The following is a 24,700-nucleotide window of genomic DNA, read 5'->3' as shown; positions in this document are numbered from 1 at the left end:
TGGAGGTTTTCTTCTCCGTTCTTTCCTACCAATGCCTGTTTGAACGAAGAAACTCTGTTGTAAATTATTAATTTGAATTAATAAATATAATCAAGGCCTTGGCCCTTTACCTATAAAATAAAAATAAAAATAAATAAATAACAAAAATATATTTTTATAATTATTTGATAAATCTTTATTAAAAATATTTGTAAATTTTGTTACAAAAAAATTTTAAATTTAATTTTTAATGTTTTATATTTTATATTTTAAATATATTTATTAGTTTTACATTGTCCCTTACTTTTGTCAATCGTAAAATGCTAACTTTTTTCACACTACATTTAACTAGCTACTTTTTTCAATCTCGCTTATTCTCAACTTTTCTCTTTCATGTTGATATATTATACTCTATTTTTATCTATCTAGTTTTGTGATACTCTTTTGTCCTGATGGGTTGAGGCCTAGCCTTCCCTAATTCCTTTTGTTTTATATCTCTTTTGATCTCTCAATTTTCAATATAAAAAAATCTTGTTTTAATTCTTTTTTACAGTTTAAAATTTGTAAAACTAATATTGTTCTTCAAACTTACTAACTCTTCTGTTGGTTTGGATCAAGTAGTCAACAATTTATTTTTTAAAATTTAATATTTGAATTTATATTGAAAAAGGTAGAAACAAATACTTCATTGATTTAACTCAATTTTATAATTGTTATTTAAATATTTCTTAAAATAACATAATATTTAATCCTTTTTAAAAAATTCTCTTCCAATTATCTTTATTTAATATCCCTATAATAACATGTCATTTTCTCTAATTTAAATCTCTTCGTATCCTTCATTTCTATCTATAAATCTCTATTATCATTATTTCTCTTTTCAATCTTTTTTCATATATATAAATCTCCATTTCCCTTATTTTTTAACTATGAGGAATATATCTCTTTTAACTCTCTCTTCATATATTTTACTCTTTAATTTCCGAAACTTTGATGCAATGCGTCTCTTGTTATCATTGCTATAATGGATTTTGAGGGTATCCAAGTTAGGGTGCACGATGAATTCCACTAGTACCCACCGTGGACTTATTATTAATCTATATCCAAAAATACTCGCAAAAGCATTTATTTTTCTTTTTCTTTAAAATGGATTCAGTTGCTTACTTCACAAGATTCGCCACTGGATCGTTCTGCTTCATGTTTCAAAGCTATTGTCCATCACAAACAATTGAATGCAAATAAAACGCCAAAGAGCCACAGCACAATTAATCCTAGAAAATAAAACATGTTGAGCTGCAGCTTGTAACATATAATCGGTGAAAAATGGGTTGGGGATGGGCAATGTACGAAGGATTGGTGGTGGCAGGATCTTTGGGAGGCCTGGGATGGACAGGACTGTGGTTCCTCAATCGCAAGCTCTACAAGGAGTACGAAGAAAAGAGGGCGCTTGTGCAGATTCTTTTCAGCATCGTTTTCGCTTTCTCCTGCAATCTTCTCCAACTCGTCTTGTTCGAGATCATTCCCTTATTGTCCAAAGAGTAAGATACATTTCTTCTAAATATAAGCTCAACTTAATTCATTTTTGTCTTTTAAACTACGCAAATTCTTCTCGTGGAGTAGCCTCTTGAACAATGCTAGAACCCCATTCTCTGTTCTACCATATTTTTTGGATGCAGCATCCAGTGGGTTGGAACTAGGCATATTATTGAACCGACCACGGATTTAACCCCGCCGCCTCTCTTTGGGTTTGATGCATTCAGGAATTCGATATCGTGATTTATCAACATCTCCCTGGACTTGCACCTGGGTGTTTTAAGGGCCTTTTTTAGTCAATTGGCTAACTTTCGCATTAAATAACTAAAAATTTGGTTGGTCATTTCAGGCATTCTTTAGAACACTTGCTATATCTATTTATTATCAACATTGAATGAAGGATTTTAATGAAGTCCACAATACCAACGTTCTATGGGATCACGAGTCGAAAAAAACATTAAACTAACTCTATATTCTTTTCCACTATATTCATTATTTTTTTGAAGGGGAAAGGTTTACAAATCACCCTAGGATTCACACAGCCATTCTTTAAAAAACTTGCTATGTCTGTATATTAAATTTATTAAAAGCTATTTGATTCATAATTGTATAACTATACGCATTTTTTGAACGGGAAAGTTTTACAAATCACCCTAGGATACAGCTACCACTTCACATGTAATGTTTTATCCAATTTTTAAAATTTACCTCGCTTTTAGTTGTCCTTCTCTTTGTCGTATATCACATCCAGCGAGTTTCGGATGCATATTTTATCGAGCTGGCACCTTGGCTTACCATTGTGATACACCACCCTCAGCAAATTGGCTATGGTTCATATTTAACTTTACAACTTTGCCACGTCTTCGTGGGATTTCAATCTGGGGCTCTGCTGTGAAAGTTCTGATACTTCTACTATTTGAACTTATCGATGGTTCATGTTATCCGATTTCAACACTTGAGTGTGTTGCCAGTGGAGTTCAACCTGGGCTCTGTTATCCAAGCTGTGAAGCATTTACTAGTTGAGCTGATTGGATAAGCTATTTTGCCCAATCTCAGCTCTGTAGTCTGTCTTTTGTGTATTCAAACTCAGGCCCTGTTGCAAACCTCGATGTGTCTACCACTTCAGCTCATCGGATGCCTTATTTTACCTTAATTATCAATTTATCTTCTCTTATGCAGATTTCAACCATTTGCTTTGTGGTGAAAGATCAGACACTTTTACCACTTGACCTCACCATATTGTGACATTTTCTGCATTGCTTTTCTAAACACCACCATTGATTACTTTGTTAATTTTTGTCATTAGTTTAGGTGGGTCCATTGTTTGACAATTAGGTCACAGAAATGAACTTCTTTCCTTAGCTCAGTAAAATATACACATGTAAGATTAGCTTTAACTGCTTGTAAACTTCTTTTCTTAGCTTAGTAAAATATGCACATGTAAGATTAGCTTCAACTGCTTTCTTGACATCATACTTCGATGTACTCTGTATTAGTTACATCACCTTAGCCTAGTCACAGGTACCCTAGAGCTATGACCACCTGATTGCACCACTTCACCTGATGGCACCACCCCAACCTAGTCCACTGGAGTTAAGGGGGATTGCAAACTGGTTCTCGATCATATTTGTCTCTCCATTGCTATAGTAGTGTAACATATTAAACATCTTATTTGTGTTCTCGATCTTATTTGTGTACTCCATTGCTAGTACAGTGCAACCTATTAAGCATCCTAAAAGTAAAATAAACATTTTATCAAATATTTGTTTATTTACATGACGTTTTTCTGAAAGCTTAATCAGAGTTACTGTTGGGAAGCTTTCTGTACTTTTTCTCTGAAAAATTGAGTTAAATTGCAAACAGATTTTCTTTGAAAGAAGAAAATTCAATTTTGTATTGGAGAATGGGAATGTTGTGGAAGCTGCATCACAGTTACTGTATTGTAGAATGGGAAAGTTGTGAAAGCTGCATCACAGTTACTGTTGAATAGCTTTCTCTACTTTTTCCTTCACAAAAAATGAGTTAAAAATTGCAAACAGATCTATTTTGAAGGAAGAAAATTCAGTTTTGTTTTGAAGAATGGGAAGGGTATAGTCGTTTTTCTTCTGGTAAAACAGAAGAATTTCGTGACTTGTGAAGAATTTCATATCATGTCAAAGGAGTACCAAATTTTGCCAAGAGCAAGTTCATTAGAGAGCACGATAGATTTTAACCAGTGGAATTATATTGAGGGGTTTTTATCTGCAATGGCTGTTTGTCTTATATTTGGATCACTGGTTTGGGGATAAATTGATTTGTTGATACCTACTCTAGTTATGAGTACATTGACTAAGTCTTATTTACTTTTGAGAAGCTAGGTGTCTTTTCACGCTAGCACTTTTCTGTCAGTGTTTATGTTTTTCTTCAACTTAGGTGCTGCAAGGTTCCTTTTGTAGTTTATTTGCTTATGTGGTTCCCATGCTTATTTTCCAGATAAGGATACAAAAACTTTTTAAATAAATGGCCACGATTCAGAGAAATAGAATCAACCAATAAAATAATAATAAATAAAATAATTTCATGTATGTGGGTTCCATAAAATATTTCTGTAAATGCCTGTACACTTGGCATGCTGACAAATTCTATTACTGCTCACCAATGAGGAGTTACAACTTACAAGTCATGACAAAGTAAGGGGTAGTTTGACGAGAGAATATTATTTTATTTATCCATTGTAATTTTGGAGAAGGGAAAATAGGGTGTTGCGATTTGTGCTCTGCTTGTACTATTCATTGAGCAGCTTGCTGGACTTTGAGAGATCTGCCTTTTTTCATATAATTTCTCTCTTAGCTCGAGCCTTGTAAATGTGCACTTGATAATGAATGATCAAATGAGGGGATAAGAGGTCCTTTTATACTTTACTCCCTCATTTGGATTCAAATTTGATCCAGGCCTACCACAAATCAAGAAATCCTGCTAATACCCTGATATCAGGCCCTGAGCAGATTTTGGATCCCAAATGCCTATGATAGGCCCCCAATGACAGCCTATTCCTATACCCTGGGAAATGAGCCCAAGTCTTAGGGGATGTTGGGAAGGAAGAAAGGAAGTTGGGGGAGAAAATACAAGTTGTCGCAATCAAGCATAATTAGCATTTTGACCTCGAATTGCCTAAATGGGGTCTGTTGATCCTAAAGCATCCAATTATGGGTGCAAACTCTTTAGGACTATACAAAAATAGAAAATACTACATTGATATCAAATTGTCAAACTTTAATGAATGTTGTGATATATAAGTATATTCACTGTTTGATATTAATTTTTATATAAAAAACTAGCGAATAATGTCATATGGCTATTTATAACAGTCATCATCATTGTCATATTTGACATTAGATGATGTATGTGGATCAGACCAAAAGGAGTGCCTCTAGCATTTGTGCTAAAAGTATACCGACTATTTAACTCCTCAAACATAAAATTGTTGCGTTTCTTTTGCTTTACATCCCACAACTCTTGACATTCATGCTAAAAGTATGCCAACCATTTGACTCCTCAAAACCAAAATTGTTGGGTAGCGGTAGCATATAATCTAACTTGCTTTTGTTATGGTAAATTGATGTTGTTGTAGCTGTATAAAATAGAGGAGTAGATTTACAAATATGATGTCTAAATGAAACAATTGTGAACTAAAGACAGAAATAGAAACCACCTAATGAACAAAAGACTAACTAAGATGACCATTAAAAAAACATAATAATATTCTAATTCCCTCCCTTAATGGTCACTATCTAACTATTGTCTTTTGGTCACAAATTCTACGAAACATTCTGCTATTGCTAAGTCCCTCCTTGGATTTGCAAAATGTTAATGACCAAGAAGCCAAAATCCATTTAGAAAAGAACAGAGAAGGGTTCCCCCTTCTTCAGAAAGCTTTGCAAAAAGAGAGAAGAGTCTTCCATTAACTCTGCCAATAACCCTACCAGAATCAACAAAACATCTAACTAGAAATCATCACAAAACATACAACTTGATGTTGGATAACAGAGCTGCTCTTGCCTGGAGACAAAGACAAACATTGAGAACAATTAGTACAATTTTGAGGAAAAATCAATAAACCCTCCAAAATTTGTAGATGAGCATGGTGCCCCAAAACATATTGCAAAAAGCCACAAATTTTAGGGGAAAAATAAAATAACCCAGACATTTTAGGTGAAAAATCAATTAAAACTGGAGAACAAACCTGAGACATGGATCATAGAATACAAAGCTTCATTTTTGAAGAAAATTGGTAAAATCCATTATATAATTTTTGAAGAAAAAATTATAAACCCACTAGATAATTTTTGAGGGAAAAATTATAAACTCACAACAAAATCCCACGCAACTTTGCAAATCACAGAATCATATTTTTCTTGAGGGAAATTTTTATGAAAATCCATTTGATAATTTTTTAACGGAAAAAACTATAAAAACCCATTAGGAAATTTTAAAGGGAAAAAATTATGAAAACTCATCAGAAAAATCTTCATGTGGCAAAACACAAGACTTCACATTGTAAAACAACACATGCAAGGTTTTGCAACTCACAAAAAGCACATGCAACAAGCATGCAACCTTTGAAAATTAGAGACTTTTGCCCAAACCAAAAAAGCATGCAATCAAGAGCCTCAACTAGGCTTGTGATTTTTTGCTAAAATTTTCAAAGACAAATCACAAATTTCACAAAATACCTCTAACAATTTGTATTTCAAAAAATCGAAAAACAATTTTTTGGAAAAATTTCCAGATCAAAAGAGACATGAATTTTTCTTTAAAAAATCGCCAAATTTTATGAAATTCCATCGACAACTTCAAGTTTAGGAATAATTTGAATATGGTTAACGACATGTGGTGGTTGGTGAACAGCTGGATATCTTTGGTAGTTTGAACCTATTAATTTTTTTGCTCATTTTTTTAGAATTTGTTTTTGAGTGAGGGGACAACAAAAGGTGTCCAAAAGATGTGTGAATTGCATGCCTCAACTAATGAATCAAATTCTTTATAGTTTTTGCTTTGTCTATTATGACTTGGACAATGTTTTGAGACTTCACTTGTTCAATGGCTTGAATGAGGTTTTCTATAATAAATTGTGCTTCTTTCACCTGCTCCTCACAATCTATGGCTTTTAGAAAACATTCCTTGTAGGAGGACGCTATAATCATGTTGATTAATGGCTTGTTTTTTACATCAATAAAAAGAATGGACACACCTCTCTTGATCCACATATCCTTAATGGTCTGCAATGGATCTTCTATAAGGTTCATCTTCTTTGTTAGTTATGTGTTCAACACCTTTTGAAAGCTCCACATCTTTATAGAATCTTATTAATTTTTCTCACCGTCTTTTTCATATATGGAGACTGAGCAACATTGGAGGACAACCCATTTGCAATAGACACTTTTTGGAATGTCTTTTCCAGTGAACCCTTGATTTTATTTTTCATAATGAACTCTTTCCATGTGCTGCCAAAAATGGATGGGTTTCACACAACTTTAGGAATGCTAAGAGATGAGAAAATATGAGACCTCCTTGATTGAGATTCTTTGTTTTTGCCTATAAAAACAAGATAATCCTTGATTGTGGCAATGACTATGAAGATGCAGAGATTTTCACTAAGTGATATGTGCTTTCTAGATTTTATGATCACAATTCATCATTGACCTCTTACTTTCATAGATTTATAGTTTGATGGGAGTTTGGGGGCAATATCCTAATGGGGTTGAGCGTCAGTGCTCCATGTAGGACTTGGGGGCAACAATCTTAGTGTGTTCCCTATTGTGACACAAGGTAGGGTCAAGGGGTGTTGCCCTTGCCACTAAACCCAGATGAAGAACTTCAAAATCACAAAGACCTTCATGGAACACATTTTCATATTTTTTTTGTAAATGGGTTGAGGCGTAGTGCTCCATGTAGGACTTGGGAGCAGTGGCCTTAGTGTGTTCCCTATTGTGATACAAGGCAGTGTCAAGGGTTGTTGCCCTTGCCACTAAGCCCAAACGAAGACCTTGAAAATCACAAAGACCTTCATGGAACACAATTTCGTATTTTTTTGTAAATCCTAGATGCGCATGTGATATACCAAACAAGCATTGAAAGATTGTAACTTTAAGTTTTTTAAGTAACTAAAATGTCAATTAACACTTTACAATTTTGTACAATATCTTTTTATGAAAATCATTTTTCCTTCCAATCCTTGTAGAGTTTGGTAAGTCTTGCAAGACTTGCCCAAACTTGACTCCCAAACTTGGCGAATCTTGTAAGACTTACCTCGACTTGACTCTGACATCCTTGGGCCTTATTTTGCCTAGCTTACCTTTGGGCTTTCCATGTCTGGTTGAGTCTTGCAACTATTGTCTAAAAAACACAATAAACTTAATAAAGCGAAGAAGTTGAAAAGTGCAACTTGTTTTGCTGAGTTTTGCCTTTGCTTTGCAAAGTGTGCTTGGGTTTACCTAGGTTCACTAGGGCCATAATTGCATCCATTGTGAACTAAAACCCATTCACTGAAAAATTATGAATTGGACTCAAATCTTGGCATAAATCCCAATGAACTAGAAACATAGGCTAGGAGTATTGGTAAGTGACAACATCGCCTAGGATTCTTTGATGAGTTAATTCATTAACAAAGGAAGGGATCAGTAAATACAATCAAAGGAGACTCACAAAATATATAGAGATCAACATATTAAATAATAAATACATGTAAAAAATCCTCTTGGGTAAAAAACACCACAAACATTATTCATTTAAAAAAGAAACTTACATCAATGCATGTAGCACTTTGAATCTACCAAAAACTTGGCGTTGACTATATCTTTATTCCACCCTTTCTTCCGAACAATGGCCTCAAAGATCCTTTATTGTTCACTCTACAATAATACCTCTTATGCTTTGCTAGTCACATTTATACTGTATTGTCCTCTATATAAGGTCAACCTCAATTATAGATGAGGGGTTGGTTACTTTTAACCCAGTAAGTGGTTTTGGTTTTTAAATTGATCAATATTTTAATAGCTAAACTTTATAAATCATTTCTAAATTGTATGATCAAGGCCCTATTTGTATGATAAGGGCAAAACTCATAATATTAGAACCTTATAAATATTTATGGGGTAACTTAAGTTTATTATAAATCCTTAATAAATATTATGCTTTGAAGCTACCACTTAATGTTCATTTTGGACGCAAGGCACCAATTTCTTTTTGTAATAAAGGTAAAAAAAAAAAACCTTGCAGTGGAGGCCTATTTTGGCTAGCATGCTTAGGATCACTTCTCTAATGACAGTTTCCCACAAAGGGTGAATGTTGCAAAAGATGCTGATAACATGTATTTTTGGAGCTGTTTTTGCAACAAGGATTCTCCACAAAACATAATGCTCCTCAAGTTCTTGTTACGATAATTATATACAATGATTCTTAAAATGCTTTTGAATGGAAGAAGGAAGTGCATATGGGAAGTGATACATCAAATTGGCCATTGGTAGGTGTCGTTGCGATGCAAAATCCCCCTTAATGGAAACTTTTGATGGCTTAGCAATGATCTTAATTACGAACTTTGGGATCATATAGAAGTTCTGTCAAAATATTTGGCACCTAATCATCTATCTTGTAGAATTGTACAATGATTTTGCCATGTTGAGAATTTTTTTGCGGTTGAAAAGTGTGAACTTAAATTTGCTTCGTTCTTTGATGTTGAACGAGGTTTTGGCAAGAGCTCACAACTTCAATTATCACAAAACAATATAATATTTTGAATAGTACCAATATGCAGCTCATCCAATAAGCTTTTAAGTCACATTATTTCCTTTGCCACTTCTATTGCATCTTTACATTTGGATTCTGTAGATCCACAAGAAAAAAATGGTTCTTTTTTGTCAAATTAGCATTTGGGTTTGCCATGATGCAGAAAATTACTTATATTTACTCTTATCCTTTATTATGACATAGAGTACTTTCAAGTTCCATTGGCCTACATTGGTTGCTTGTGGATGTTAAATTTTTTGATCCATTTTTTGTAGTATGGAAGTTTCTTTGTAATTGCCTATGCACAATACATGTTTGATATGGTACACTTATTGCATTGTTGTTTTGGCCTTTTCAACCCTTTAGCTGTCCACATTCAGTATTGAAACTTTTCATTAGTTCGCTAGTCAACTTCTTGTGTATGAAGGTACATTGACCCTTGAATGTATGTGCATTGTGCTTTTGTGATCATTTTTAACGTGGTCCATTGTTTTTTTGTACTTTCATCCATTCAAGAACTCACATTCACTTTTAGCAACAGGTTCTAAGCTGCTTCTTTACTTTCTGCATGCATTGACCAACTTGTGTTTTCCCATGATTAATATGGTCTTTCCACATAGATTTGCCACTTTCCAAGGTTTTGGTTTGTTCTTTGGTGGATATTTTTCTCTTATCCATGTTTATGATCCTGTATTTGTTGCCAACGAGTCTTTTTATTATGTAGAAGGCTAGAGAGAGGAATGTATAGTGATGCACATTTTTTTAACTCGTGGATAACTGCATTGATTGTTTCATAATTCATGTTGGGTTAAAAACAACTAGCAAATATATCTCAAAAAATTTGAGATATTCTATTCTAGTCCAAAACCTATCTATAATGTTCAAATTTGTGAAATTCCAAATGGTGTGCGCTACAAAATGAAGTTGTAAAGCCTTAAAAAATCTCTGCTAATAGAAAACCTACCATATGACTAAAAGCTTGAAATATCATTAAATTTCTTTTTTCATGTATGCAAAGGTTTCCACATGATTAATGATACTATCAAAATGTAAAGGCTTAATGGCATCAATGTCATAAGAGAAATGCTAATGTTTTGGTAATGAAGGTTTTTTGTGAATAAATGGGTGTTTTGGCCTTAAATGTTTTAATCTGCAGGTTTTAGGGATAAAACACGGTTTGTAGTTACACCAGCATAGTTGATTTCTGTCTGCCAGATTGAACTATAGAAAGCTTTTAAAAGTTATCAATTCCACAATTTAAAAGAGATACTTATTTCATTAGCTTAATTGTATGTTGTGTACATAACATGTTTATGTGGAAATGTGATAGCAGGGCAAGGTGGATAAACTGGAAAATGGACTTGTTTTGTTTGATTACATTGCTGGTCTTTGTGCTACCATATTACCATTGCTATCTAATGCTTTGCAATAATGGTACATACTCATATCATGTTCTCTTATTTTAATGCTTTCTTTTTCTATGATTGTAGGAGTCATTTGTTCTGTTTTGTTTTTCTGAAACATGTCGAATGGTATTTTGAAATGTTTTTTGTTTGAAGGATTCTGGGAAAGAAGTACTTTTATGATGGTGCATCTGAAATAACAATGGAGTAAGGCTGAGGAAAGGTTGCATTTTAAACATTGAATTGAACCCTTTCTAAGTTTTTATTCTTTGAATATTGAATAAACTTAATAATCTACTGCAGGATGATTTTTGCATAACTTCAGAGTTTATGATCATATTTTAAAAGGACATAATTGAATTTCAGATTCATTGTTTTAGTGTATCTTATTTATTTCATATCAAATCTTCCTCAGCCTTTCAATCAGTCACACCAAATAAAAATGGAACAATTCCTTGGGATTCTTAAACAAAATATTTAATACATAGAAATGGATACTCCCATCATTTAAAGAAACATACCCAAGGAACAACTTAGCAGGAAATTAGACTATTTAACCAACATTGCTGCAACAATTCTGTGTATCACAAAACACTAACATCAAATGACAAAGCTAGAGGAAATTAAAGGCAGCCGTTACTCTCTTTCATTTTTGTGGAACTCCAGATGTTCATCCACTAAATGGTTAGTTCTTCAATTGCATTACCCTTAGCCATCTTTTGGTTGCAAGCCCTGGTGCTAGGGCCCTCTTGTATAGGACTGTTGTGTTTCTTCAATCCAGCATAAAGCATATGGATGCTTATAGATCACCTTTGGATGGTAGTTCTATTGACACCGACAAGTTCTTTTAGATTCTCCTTGATATCTTGCAATTCGCATTCCATATTGTTGACTCTTTCACTTGCTTCATCTTGTCCTCTTTGAGTGTGCAATATCTTCCAAAATGGTCCACTGCTCCTTGCCCAGTTTGGAATCTACATTTGGTTGAGAAGCATTGACTCCTTGGTGCGTCAAAGGTATCTTAAGACAATCCTTGTATTTCTCATAAAATTCCATTTGAGTATACTATAGTGGATTGATATTTTTTTCTCCATTCCACTCTACCTATCTAACAAATGCTAAAAGATAGAGGCCAACTCCTCAATTTGGAGATTGGCTTCCTGGAACATTCAAGGGAATAGAGGACACATAAGGGAAATGACTGTTACCTCATTATGTCTAACATTATCAACATCCTCCTCTTCACTCACCTTTTCCTCACCCCTCTTCGACACAACATCCTCATTGATGACCCCCTTAAAAGTAAGTGAATTATTCCTCTTAGCATCTTTACCCAATCATCCACAACTTCAGTCTCACGACTTCATTCCACCCAACATAAAACCTTTTTTCCCCTTTCTAGCTTGTTCAAACAACTTGGAGGGGCTAGGGTCCCCATATCAGGAGCATTGGAAACCCTAAAGTTCCTAGTCCTCAAATGTGTCTAAGAAGCATCTCTCCTCAAGCCATCAAGAGGCATTAACATGTAATGTTCTCTTTTGGGATGATCCCTACTCTTGCTCTAAAATAAAAGATTCAATTGAAATGAGGAACATAATATAGCTATTAACACAAATCTTGGTTTAGGTCCTACAACCATGTTAGATAATATTTGAAATATAATTGATAAGATTATCCATTTCTATTAGGGTTAGGGATTCAATAACAAATATAAATACATACACATGTATGTCCATAATTATGTTAACATGTACATACATAACAATAATCATCTTATCTTATTTAAATAAACCATGCAATAACAATCCAAGGTTCCATTTCGTATAATTAATTATATTTAGGGTTTGGAGAGGAAAGCCACAAAGGGTGCCTAGTTACTATTGAGCCCAATTAAGTCCAAGAGTGTGGAATGCCCAACCAAGAGAACTTGCCTCTTGTGCCACAAGTGACAGGAACATCCTGTGATGATTCCATCACTTTGGTTGACCTACTTAATTGGAGGAAACTTGAGTCATAGAGAAAGAATGTTCGGCCCAATTAAGCATAAGAGTGCTAAACGCTTGATCAAGACAACTTGCGCCTTGGCTCATAAGAAGGAGGAACATACTATGATGATTCTATCCCTTGCTGTGGCCTACTTAATTGGGGGGACCTATGTCTACCACTTCTCCCTAACATATTTTCTTCCATTCCTTATATTATTCTTTATCTCACTTCTCACAACTAACTATCATAGGGATTGTGAAGGGAAATGAGAACATCCCAGAAAGCTATTTGAGATCAGTATGACATCCTGTATCCAATGATTGCTTCAATAGCTTCTAATGAGCAAATACAAGTACATACTACTATGCCATAAAAACAGAAACAAACATAGTCGATTTCCCAGATATAAATCCTTAAAGGAAAGCGATTGCAATTGACAGATTGAACGAATTCTAGCAGCATTACAGCATACCGATCTAATATTCTAGAATCATGAAACTAGATGAATGCGATTGAATAGAAAACATAGATATATGTGGGGAAAATCCTTCCAGGTAAAAGACCCAAACACTCCAAAACATCAAGCCAATGCATTATTCAACAAGTTACAATACATTTTCAAGCTCCAAGCCTTCACATGGGGATTTACATCTTGTTCCATCCTAAAGAATATCTGGCAGCACAACCCTGGGAAATAAACTCCTTCACTCTCTCTCACTCACATTGTAAATCAGAAAAAAGCACCTACATATATCTGAGCTCAACATAAGAGGTAGATGCACATGGTTACCAAAACCATTTTCAATGCATAAGAGGTAAGTTGTGTCACAACACAAGAAACTTGCTGATTCTGTGACACAATGCTCATATCAACTTCCAAGGCAATGACACCTATCTCATCCATAACGGTCATCTTGCCAAATACAATGCAAATTTAACATAGAAATTGCCATGACCAAGATTAGGTGCCTTCCTTACCTCGCACCACTTGTCAAAAGTGAACTCCACCATAGATGCCAATTGCTAAGATACAACTCCAATGTACAATATAAACTGCCAACCAAGACTCTTAAGTCGACATAGGAAATTTGCCAAAACAATTTTCACACCAAATGGAAATATATGACAATATCTTTCCATAACTTAGCATCTTCCAAGTGAGTGCCAACTTCCTAGAAAATAAGGAATATGCCATCTCATCACTTGCTATGTAGGATGTGATGTAAGAAAAAATCTTGCTCCTTAACCCTAGCTTCTCCTAGAGTCTTTTCTAGGCCTCTCCTCTAGCCTTTCAGGGTTCTTGCACTAACCCTAACTTAGGAGGATCACACTCCTAAGTCCTTCTTTCAACTTGTCTACACCAATGGAAAACTTAACATCAACCAATCACTACTCCTTAGATGCCTCACTGGCTCATCTTCACCAAACAGCCCCACGTTGTCACAAACTACTCATTATGGAGAGAGAGGATTGTTCCTAGGGTTTTGAGTCCTTTTCAATGCTCATCCACCAAAAATCCATTGAAATCTCTATCGATTTCAAGAAATTGCTCCAATTTAGGCCTAAAAGGGCTATGAGGAATAAGGCTTCCAAACTCACTTTTTGACACTTAACTCAGAAAAAGGCTTAACGAGGTGGCAAACTAACTTCATATCCAAATACCCTTTTGGAAGACCCTTGAGATTTACCTGGTCTCACTTCCCCAACTTGTCCATATAGCAGGATGCTAACAAGATTCATAGGGGTTTGATCAAATCCCTATTTAGGCATGTCACCAAGAGGTCTCTTGTAGCATAGGACTTCTCCACTCTCATGTCCTTCTCTCCACCCACTTAGATTGAGGCATTCATTGCACTCAATCCCATTCATTGCTATTTCAAACTTTGTGATCCCTAACCATGCTCACTTGGCTTGCCTAGGGCATCACTGCAAAATGGCTAAACTTACTTTCTAGGGCCCAAGCTCTTGCATGCTCATAGTACAAGGAGTCACCTCACACATTCCAAGGTACCGTACGGATGCCATGGTGGAAAGGTGAGTAATGACCCCGTTTTCACAAACTGCTTGGTTTAGGACAATAACAATGCACAAACCAAAATATTTACAAAAAGGAAATGAAATGGATTTTACAACTTTTCTAATCACACACAGAACTACTTAGCAACATCTACCAACACATGAACAAGGTACAATACGGAACTCAATCCATCCAATACCCTCAAGAAGCAAAAATTCCGTACTGTGGTAAAATTAAGACTGAAATCTTGCTCATTACACAAAATTCTTCCACAATGCTATCCAACCCTTGTTACAGGTCGAGGGAGGCCTTATATAGGTCTATTACATCTGATCCAACGGCTTAGAGGTGGTTACACAACCATCTCATCGAAGTTGCACTTTTTGCAATAAAAGTTGTCATGACAACTTTGCAATCTTGCAAAATTGTTAAGCAACTTTACAATTTTTGTGTAAACCCCATGAAACTCTACCAAGTGCCTAGATATGTCACTTATGACATGAAAACATCATTCCACCCCTTATTTGACTAATCTCGACCTCTAGATGCACAATTGCCATTCTTAGCAATAATGACAACAATTTAAACATCATTTAACAACTTTGGATGACTAGGTGCTAATGAAGACCCAATTAGACCTCCTAATGGCTAAGTCCTACTCTAGGATTCTCTATCCCTCTTTATTTCCCTAGTGGCTTGGCTAAGGCCACTACAAGCCAAAACTGAACTAGGAACCCTAGGTTGTTAGATAACCTTACCTAGGTGCTCCTGCACCGGGATGCCACCTCACCAAGAGGTCCCACAAAGTTATGAAAACTTAGGAAGTTGATAGATTAAGATAAATCAATTAATAAATTATATAAATCAACATGTTAGGACTTTGATGTTGAGATACCTTAATGATACCTTAATCCCAACATTCTACCACTTGTCGAAGACCTGTCAAGAGTCTATAACATCAACTTTAAAGGTCAAAACTATGAAACTATATCATCACATCCATCCACGAAACTACACAAATCTTAACACATGCTTTCGTGCTCTATCTAGATACTTGTCCAAGCAACACAAGCATAAGATCCCTGTGATGAAAAAGGCTACAAAATACTGCCACCACTTCAGTGCACTCATAAGCTATACAAAAGCATCAACAACATCAATTTCTCAGCTCAACAATCCTTCAGAAAACACAATAAAACATCAGCCAGCACAACAACTGAAGCGATTGCTCCGATATAACTGATAAACCCTCATGATTGAAAGTAGCATCTACAATATAAGCTAACCCTCCAATCATCCATACCTCAAAGGTATACGACATCAACAAACTCATGCCAACAACATAACCAACCCATAAACTGCAACGTCAAGCTCTATGTACAAACCAATCGATGAAGACCAAATACATACAAGAACTCTTATTGCATGGGTAATGTTGAATCTGAAAGATCAAAGGCATATCAAGTCTACCAATAACAACATATAGAAAAGTGTAACTATGTAGTACCAAGGACCATTCACAAAGATTTGCAAAATCCTATAGCAAAATTGCTGCAAGAAACATCTCCCTCATCCAGTCTCCATAACTCTCCCATGTTCTCCACATCCAACAAAGAAAAGATATAAAGGAACCTCTATGCCATCACCACAAAACAATAAAGTACAAGTGATAATACAAGACCATAAGAGAGTGATCAGCATAGTTCCAACTAAGATCTCAAAAAATAATGTTATGTGAACCCAAACATCCAATAAGATAACCAAGACCAAAGAGAGAACCTGCAAATCATGAACATGTAGCATGCCCTTCTACAAACACCTCTAAATGCCAACTGTGCCAAGTATGATCTCCCTCACAACCCCAAGAGAAAAGCCACAACAACATCCAAAACCGTTCAACCTCAAGAGATCAAACATAACATTTTATCATGAAATTTACATGGATGTAAGTCTTTCAAAGAAGAACAAACTAAATTTCCCATTTCAGGAAATTAGCCCATTACCATCCCCTACTATTATCATAAATGAAAATATACCTCAAGGAGATAACCATGCTATCCGTCTCTCGTAATGAATGCTATCCATCTCTCGTAATGAATCCTCTAGAACCATCTAATTGCAGCTCAAGATCCATGAATATGAAAAGAAAACATAAAACACCTAAAAATAACATTCGGCAATACCTCTCAAGTGATAAACTTTCGAGAAGATCAAGAGCGGGGAATGAGAATGCCCCTCCAAGATATGCAAGTCATCATGACTTATCCAAGAAGAATCCCCTCATAGGTTTCTATTCAACTCACGTCCAACCAAGGTGTAGGCTCCTTAGATTTTGTGCCAAAATCTCATCAAGAGTATAGATCTCAACAACTTATCGCTCAAATCAAGAGAACTTTAGTCTCACCTAAGTCCTCAAGTACCCATGAGCACCTATAATCAATTAATCCATACCAAACTCCAAATATAACAGAATGCTACCATGAAGCATCAAACAAATGATCAAAGTACTCAATACCAAGAAACTAAACCAAGATTAGTGTCAAAGCTCTAACCATGGAATCAAGAACATAAACATGATAACATGATCTAAACCATCTCCTCCAAAGAGATAACATGTTCCATATGATCATATCAAATTAACTGCATCATGCCACAACTCTAAACCGGTAATCTAGAGAAAACCACGACATAAAAGACACCATGATAACATATCGAATGGAAGCATAAATCACACCTCTACCAAGGACCCCTTGAATCCTAAAGATGTCAACGTCTCTAGTCAAATGAAGATACCATCTCCAACTAGGGATCCAACAAATGTGAAAGATTCTTTTGCAGCAACAGGATCTAAGGTATCCTCCAACATCTGCAGCACTAAAGAAGATCTGCCATCACTATGTGATGAATATACAGTCACTGCTAAAGCTCCCACTGAAACATGATATTGAGCTCTCCAAGCAGATGCCACATCATCCTCCAAATCTGAAAATCATCTAGGCCCATGCATCACTCCAAGTGAAACCAAGATTTCCAAACTAAGGAAATTCACTGTGCTATCCACCATATCTGACTATCCAAGTACTTGCTTATCATCCATCCTCTCATCCCAAATCAACCACTCCAATGCACAAGTGAACACAAACAAGGCTAGTTACAGGTCTGCACCAATACTGAATCAAATCTGGTGGATATAGACAGTCCACATCCAAGTTATCCCACTACAATTAAATGGGTGGCGTATCCACCTGACTGCATAAATTGTAGATCCAATCTTTGCAACATGCAAACCCACTGTCACATCAGTGACATGTAAAAATGAGATCTCAAAGAGAACAATTATGTAGACAGCATGACTCAAGCACCTGAACAAACACATTTCTGATTTGCCAATTATGTCCATATTTCTAATGTCCCTAGTTATAATACCCTCAAATTTTATTTCAATAATAGCTCTATTATCACTTCATGGTGTAAAATTGATTTAATGAACAATTTCTAGTATACTTGTCACCAACCCTTCACAAGATTCTTTATATATCTCTTATCCATGTTCTTCATATTTTGGCTTCAAGGTCTTCATACGAGTCCTCTTCTCAACTTTTTCTACCCACCATAATTATCTCTCTTTTCCTACTGTGTATTTTGTAATTATATTTTTATTTATCCTCATATATTTGATGATACTTCTCAATATCAATGATGATAGGTAATAATGTATAGAGAGGTTCATCGAAAGAGTCATGCCCCATATCAGTAGGATTAGACTGTTTGAATTTCAGAAATCTTACTACAATGCTTCTCGTATTGCCTTATATTCTCACCTCAAGATGTCTCTTTATATCATGAATTTAAAATAAGTGGGTACATAGAGCAACACACGTCCCATATATTCTACTCGTAAGATTAATGTTGTTTCCAGTCTTAGTTTTTTAATATTAGTTTGATCATAATATCACTACCCCATAACCTAAATCATTTCTAAGGTTGCAGCATATCACTGCCTCATAATATGAATCACTTCTGAGGTTGCAGCATAGAGCTATTGATTACTTATATTGTTCTTTCTTATATTTCGTTAAACAGCTCTCTATGCCCAATATCCTTATATCGACATAAAATGAATCGCTATCCTTATTCTACTATGTTCCTCGAATTGGGCTTTTAATATCCTCAATTTCTTCATTGTCTACTTATGGCAGAACAATTTTTGAGATTAAAAAAAATGAGATTCTTAATATGCGATTGGTCTATAATAATTCTGATTATATTTGGTGCCCATGTTTTGCGATCCCATTATAACAATAGGATATTGTTCCCAATTCAGATATATATAAGTTTATAAAACTCTGTCCGTGTGATCTCCTTCTCCGCTGCTCGGTGCCACAGTGATATAAAGATGGTAGATGTTTTTTAAAATATATTACATCCTCTTGTCCTTCTGCGATGCATTATCCTTTGTGAATCATGATAATTCCCTTTCCTATCTCCCTTATATAAATTGCGATCTTTCTTTATGGCTGCGGTGATATGTGATAGACTGTGCTCACTTTCCTCAATTTCAGTTTCAATTTTCTTTTTATTTTAACTTCTCCTTTATTCTTCCCTTTTTGATCTGTGATGTTGGTCTGATGTAGACAAGATTTTCCATTGATATTATTGCTCTTGGCAATGACCAGGTGGTATGCGCAGTGTTGTCCTGCATTTTGTCACCACAAAATGTAGGTAACAGTACGAAACTTTTTCAGCTTAATTTCGGATTTCTTTGAAATAATTCATAATTTAATTAGCCAACATTGATTAATCAATCGACCCCAATTTGCATAATGAATCTTTTTATTGGAGGCTTTTGTCAAGTCCTTTTCGCTTCTCATTTTATTAAGCCTATGCCTGATTTTTGAAGCCTTCAACATCTTTTCTTATGTTTTTGAGTGTGTTTAGTTGCTTTTAGTCATTTTGTTTCGTCCAATCTTTTGCTTTCAGTTTTCTCTTTGATTTGGTATATCTTAGGGCTTAATCAGACTTGGTAGTCAAAAGATATGACCATTTAAGTGCTCAAAAAGTGAATTCTTTAGACATAACCGCATATTCAAAATATCAATGTTATATTTTGATGTTGACATTCACTTTTTGAAAAATATAAAATAAATTGACCTATGCTTTTTAAGTTACTTTATTATTTAATTTTTATCACTTAAGTGAATAGAGTGCACTTTATGTTATATTTTCATGTTGAGTTGCTTTTTAATTTTTCACGTAAGTGACTTTATCACTATATAGTTCTAATTTATTTTGAGTTTTACTTTATGTTTTATTTTAAAACATCTAAGTGAAATATTACTTTTTGAATAAAATTTGCACATGATTTATAAACTCTATAGTGTAAATATTATTTTTGACCCCTTTAAGTGATTAACTCAAAAATCAATTAGACATGTGCTTAATTGGTCATTTAACTTGTGCAAACTCAATAACATGTCTTTTTACATGTTTACATGCAAATGCATATGCAGAGTCTGATTTTGGCTTGAAAATGCATATTTTAAATATGTAATGGACTTCTAAGAGTTCGTTTACATGAAAACTTCCCTCTAAATGCAAAAGGCATTACATGTAATAGCATTTTCAGAGTCCAATCTGTACTAGGAAAGTAATTTGTGGACTCAGACCAATAGAAAAGCATATTTTTAAATATGCGATGGGCCTTCAAGACTACGATTTGCATGAAATGGCTTTTCCAACCAACATGCAAATATGCAATGCTCCCAATAGACCGCGATTTTGCACTAAAATGCATCTAATGAAGCCCCAAGAATCCGTTTTTGGCTTTCCAAGGTTGAAAATGCCTAAGTTATAAAATGCATTCAATATTTTAAAAATATGCAATGGCCTATTGAGAGTGCAATTCACATAATTACATGCATTTTAAAACTTAATGCAAATATGCAATGGCCCATTGAGAGTGTGATTTGCACTTTCATCCATCATATGAATGTATTTTAAACATGATTTTACATTTCTAGAACCCGATTTTGCTTCTCAAGTGAAAACATGGATCTTCTAAGGCAAACGCCTCATGTAAATGCATTCATAGCGTTCGATTTTGAATTCCAACACATGCAAATGGCTTTGGTAAACACGTTTATGCAGTCCTACGGAAAAAATGCCTCATATTTTGGCATGAAAAGGGTATATTTTCATTAAAAATGACGTAGAAATTTACATTAGAAAGCCACGCTTAGGCATTTTTAAGCCACGTTTTTGCAAGAAAATGCATTTTAATGCATGAGAATGACACATTTTTGACAAAAACGGCCAAGAGTCTGCACTTCCAGCCCATACTTTTGCAAAAGGAGAAGGCATTTTTGTATTTGAAACACATTTTGGCATATAAAGACCACGTTCTTGCCCTTTTTCATAAAAAATGACCCATGTTTTGGCACTAAGAGGGCATGCTTGTGATAAAAAAAGCCTCAAGAACATTTTTCAAGCAAAAATGTTTTGCATTTTAAAGGTTTTGTGACTTGCATTTCACCATTACATGCAAAAATGGCCAAGTATCTGAACATGAAGATTTACATTTGCAACTTTGAAATGTCAAAGGATATTGAGTTGTTGTATGCAAATACACTTGGAGAGTTCGATTTTGGAGAATACTCTTTCATTTCAACTTCTCTTTCCTTGACATTTGGCTCCTTGAGCTCCAAGTATGTAGAAGATTTCAACTTTGCTTTCATTTCTTGCTTGCTTTGCTATTATGTTGCATTGTTTGGCTCATCTTTGTCCATTTGTTCAAAAGCATGCCACATCTTTTGCATTTTTTTCTTTCAATAAGATGCAATCTTCTCATTTCAAATGCTTGAAAAACCTACAAACTCCAAAAACAAAATTGCATGTAGAAGAACATCTTGAAGTTTGTCATGTCCAAGTCAATAGCAAGCAATATGTTTTTGTTTTGTGCTTAGTTTACTTGTTTTGGTTTTCTTTTTTGGAAGAAAGTTGTGAATTCCTACACAAGAATGCAAGTGCATCTACATCCTTTCACCTTCCATATGTTCATGTCAATGCATTTTCCATCCATTTTCCTAAACATGCAATTACATCCTCGGAACCCAATAACGTCAAGTAATTATTACATGTAATTACCTCTAGAGAACCCGATTCTAGTAAAAAGTCACTGTTCTAAATACCAAAGTTGTCATTTGTACACATCCCTATGTACCTAGCTTACATTTTTGGCCATACAAATGAAAATCCATCCTTCTAAGTCCCATTTTGACCCTTTTAGTCCAAATGCATATGCTTTCCATATCATTTCTAGCCATCACATGTGTTCCATCGGTATTTAATCAATACTCTAAAGTTTGAACACCTTGTTCTTCATAGATCTTCCTTTTGCAATCAAAGACTAACATCTTCATGAAGCCAGTTCCTTTAGATCTTGCATTTACTCTTTGGAACTTCCGTTTTGCAGCACAAGACATGTCTGTACCAACCAAATCCAAAGGGAAGATGAAATACCGATATGACAAGGAGCTGGCTCATGCGACTGCATCAAATGTTTCATCTCCACTTGATCAAGTATCAGATATGGAGACTAGGCACATAGACATGGCTGATTTCTTACAAGGAATCAAAGCTGCTGCTAACAGAGAGAGGAGACACATCAAATGAAGCAATATTCATCAAGTGTCTACTTTTCCCATGGATGCCCTAGAACTTGAGTTTGTCTTGGGATGTGCTCGAACATTCAGCCCTAAGACAAAGACAATCAAGAATGCATATGGCAAGGTCATCATTAGCCTGGATCTGGATGTCATCGAGCAAGTGTTCAAAGTTCCTCAGAATCAAGAATGTGCAGATTTGTCTAAAGAGATGTCTTTGCAGCTGTGGAATCAAAATAAATTGGATTATCAAAAGCACACGAATACATACTAGTTGGATAATAAGAGAAGCAATTTTTCTAGATGATCCAGAACAATACATAGATCTAAGTTCAAACTAGAATTTAAGGATTTGATAACTCTCCTCAACAGAGTTTGTGGCCTTAAGGAATCTTGTGATTGTGAACCATGTATGTATAAGTTTATCCTCCAGATCTTTGATTACAAAGAACCCATCTATTGGGGAGAACTTATAAGCACAACACTATGTAAGCAGTTGCTTAATGTGGGAACATCAACACCTTTTCACATGATTTCATACTTGGGCTATATTGTTGCGACCATGGGAGCCTTCTCAGGATTATCCATTAAGGCGAGATCGGACCCTAGTTTTCATTTGGAACTATTATGATCAAATTACATTGACACAGAGCAAATAACATTACAGGAGAGTCCAAAATGCATTTTTTGGACATTTCAAGTGTTAATTTGACAAAGAGCTGTTAATCAGAAGAGTATTTGATGAAGTGTGGGAGAGGGCAAATCAATTTGGATGCATCTTCTTGCAGTTTTTAACTTTCACCTAATTGAGAGTTGGTTATTTTCAAGGGGAACCATATACCTTACCAAGATATCCTACTGATAGGATTATTCTGATGGAGTTGGACAGGCAACTCATGGAGGTGCAACCGTACCAACACACTCAACACAGGCCAAGATTCAACAGTACCACTGCTAAACCCCTTGTAATTGGTCAATATATGCTCAATTTGGTATACAAAGCAAAAGAAATGGAAGCAGAACTTCAACTTATCACCTAGAAGAAATTAAAAGCTAGGTTCGACATCGATTATGGAGGGATGCATTGAAGAATCAAAAGAGCATTCACTCATGTTCATCGCATGGAAGATGTATTGATTGATCTACGCACATAGTTGGACATCAAGAAAATGGACTATTGTAGGCTCACATTGCAGTAAACCATTGACCTCAACATGGTTGAGATTCTGCTGCATTTTCAGGTTGAAGATGACAACGTCATCCTAGTTCCAGAATATCACAAGGCTAGCTTTGACAAGCATTGTCCATTTCCTATTCAGTGGCAATAGAAGGAAGGCAATTCCATCTTTGATAGATTCCAATCTATCTTAGTAAATATGAATAAGTGACTGAAAATCCAAGGCCTCAAAAGAGTACATCCAAAACTCGGGTTAGATTCCAATCACTTTGGACCTATTGGAAGAACATCTCGGGTGGAGATAGCAATCAATGATGGTTCATCCTCTTCAGGGGCAGCTAAAACCCTCAAGTTCAAGCTCAAAGGCGGAAAAGGATCAAGGCAATTTTCTTGATGATTGTATTCAATGTGTTATGAATTTAAATAGTTTGATGAGCGGGGGATATGCATATATATTTTACTTGTTATTTGGGCTAGGTGCATGGCATAACACGTCTTTAGAGATCAATTCCTCCCACTTAACAAGGTTTGGGGCAGGTGAAGGCTTGAGATCCTAAGTAGGTAGAACCAATAAATAAATAGGGGATTGTGTATAGGGCATGAGACCTTTCTGAGATAAACTTCTATTATTTGAATATGCTAAAGACATCATCAAGAAAAAATGAAAGTTGACTAGCTCTTTGTGTTTAAAATGGTCAGGAAGGGTAAACTGGAAAGAGATGTTGCACTTAACTCTCCCCTCAAGATTCATATACCTTACAATTTGAAGGACCATTACATCCCAAGGTTTTGTGGGGGACACTCTAATGTAACTTGCTTGCCACCTCTTCAAATTCTCCTTGCTTTTTAGGACAGCCTTAATCATTTCCTCTTTACCCCTCCTATCCTTGAAAGCCTTCACTCCCTACATGGCTAAACTTGAAACCTGTGCTATGAGATCCCTTGTTATGTCTAACTCCAAGGCTTTGACTGACTCTGTAAATTCCAACATATGCCAAAATCTTCTAATATAATAAGTTCTTGAACCTTGGTTCTGTAATGAAATAAATAATGCTTCGACTTTCAAGGATATGCCACACCATGGTATTCCTTTTGTCATCCTCATAGGTTGCTGTTTTGGTTTTGATTCTATCCCTTCCCATTTATGGAATTCTTTGCATCTCGTTCTTTGATAAAATCC

At 35.2% G+C, this 24,700-nt stretch overlaps 1 protein-coding gene across 4 annotated transcripts in view; it reads left to right on the top strand.

Annotated features, from left to right (window-relative positions):
* The first annotated feature begins 1,018 nt into the window (after positions 1–1,018).
* Positions 1,019–24,700, top strand: part of LOC149573136 (GPCR-type G protein COLD1-like) — a 181,395-nt gene continuing 157,713 nt past the window's right edge. For 2 of the 4 annotated variants that reach the window (XM_089814319.1, XM_089814317.1), the window contains exons 1-2: positions 1,019–1,517; positions 10,610–10,710. In XM_089814319.1, the coding sequence (XP_089670445.1) occupies positions 1,303–1,517; positions 10,610–10,710 (316 nt within the window). In that variant the 5' untranslated portion in view covers positions 1,019–1,302. Of the gene's footprint in view, positions 1,518–10,606; positions 10,711–24,700 lie in introns of all 4 variants that reach the window. The other 2 variants (XM_089814316.1, XM_089814318.1) reach the window with 2 other exon arrangements.

Source organism: Cupressus sempervirens, chromosome 2, assembly GCF_028749045.1.
Source record: "Cupressus sempervirens isolate cs-2001-9-10 chromosome 2, ASM2874904v1, whole genome shotgun sequence".
NCBI classification, from domain to species: Eukaryota; Viridiplantae; Streptophyta; class Pinopsida; order Cupressales; family Cupressaceae; genus Cupressus; species Cupressus sempervirens.
The sequence above is the reverse complement of the archived record's forward strand: the minus strand, read 5'-3'. Positions and strand labels throughout refer to the sequence as shown.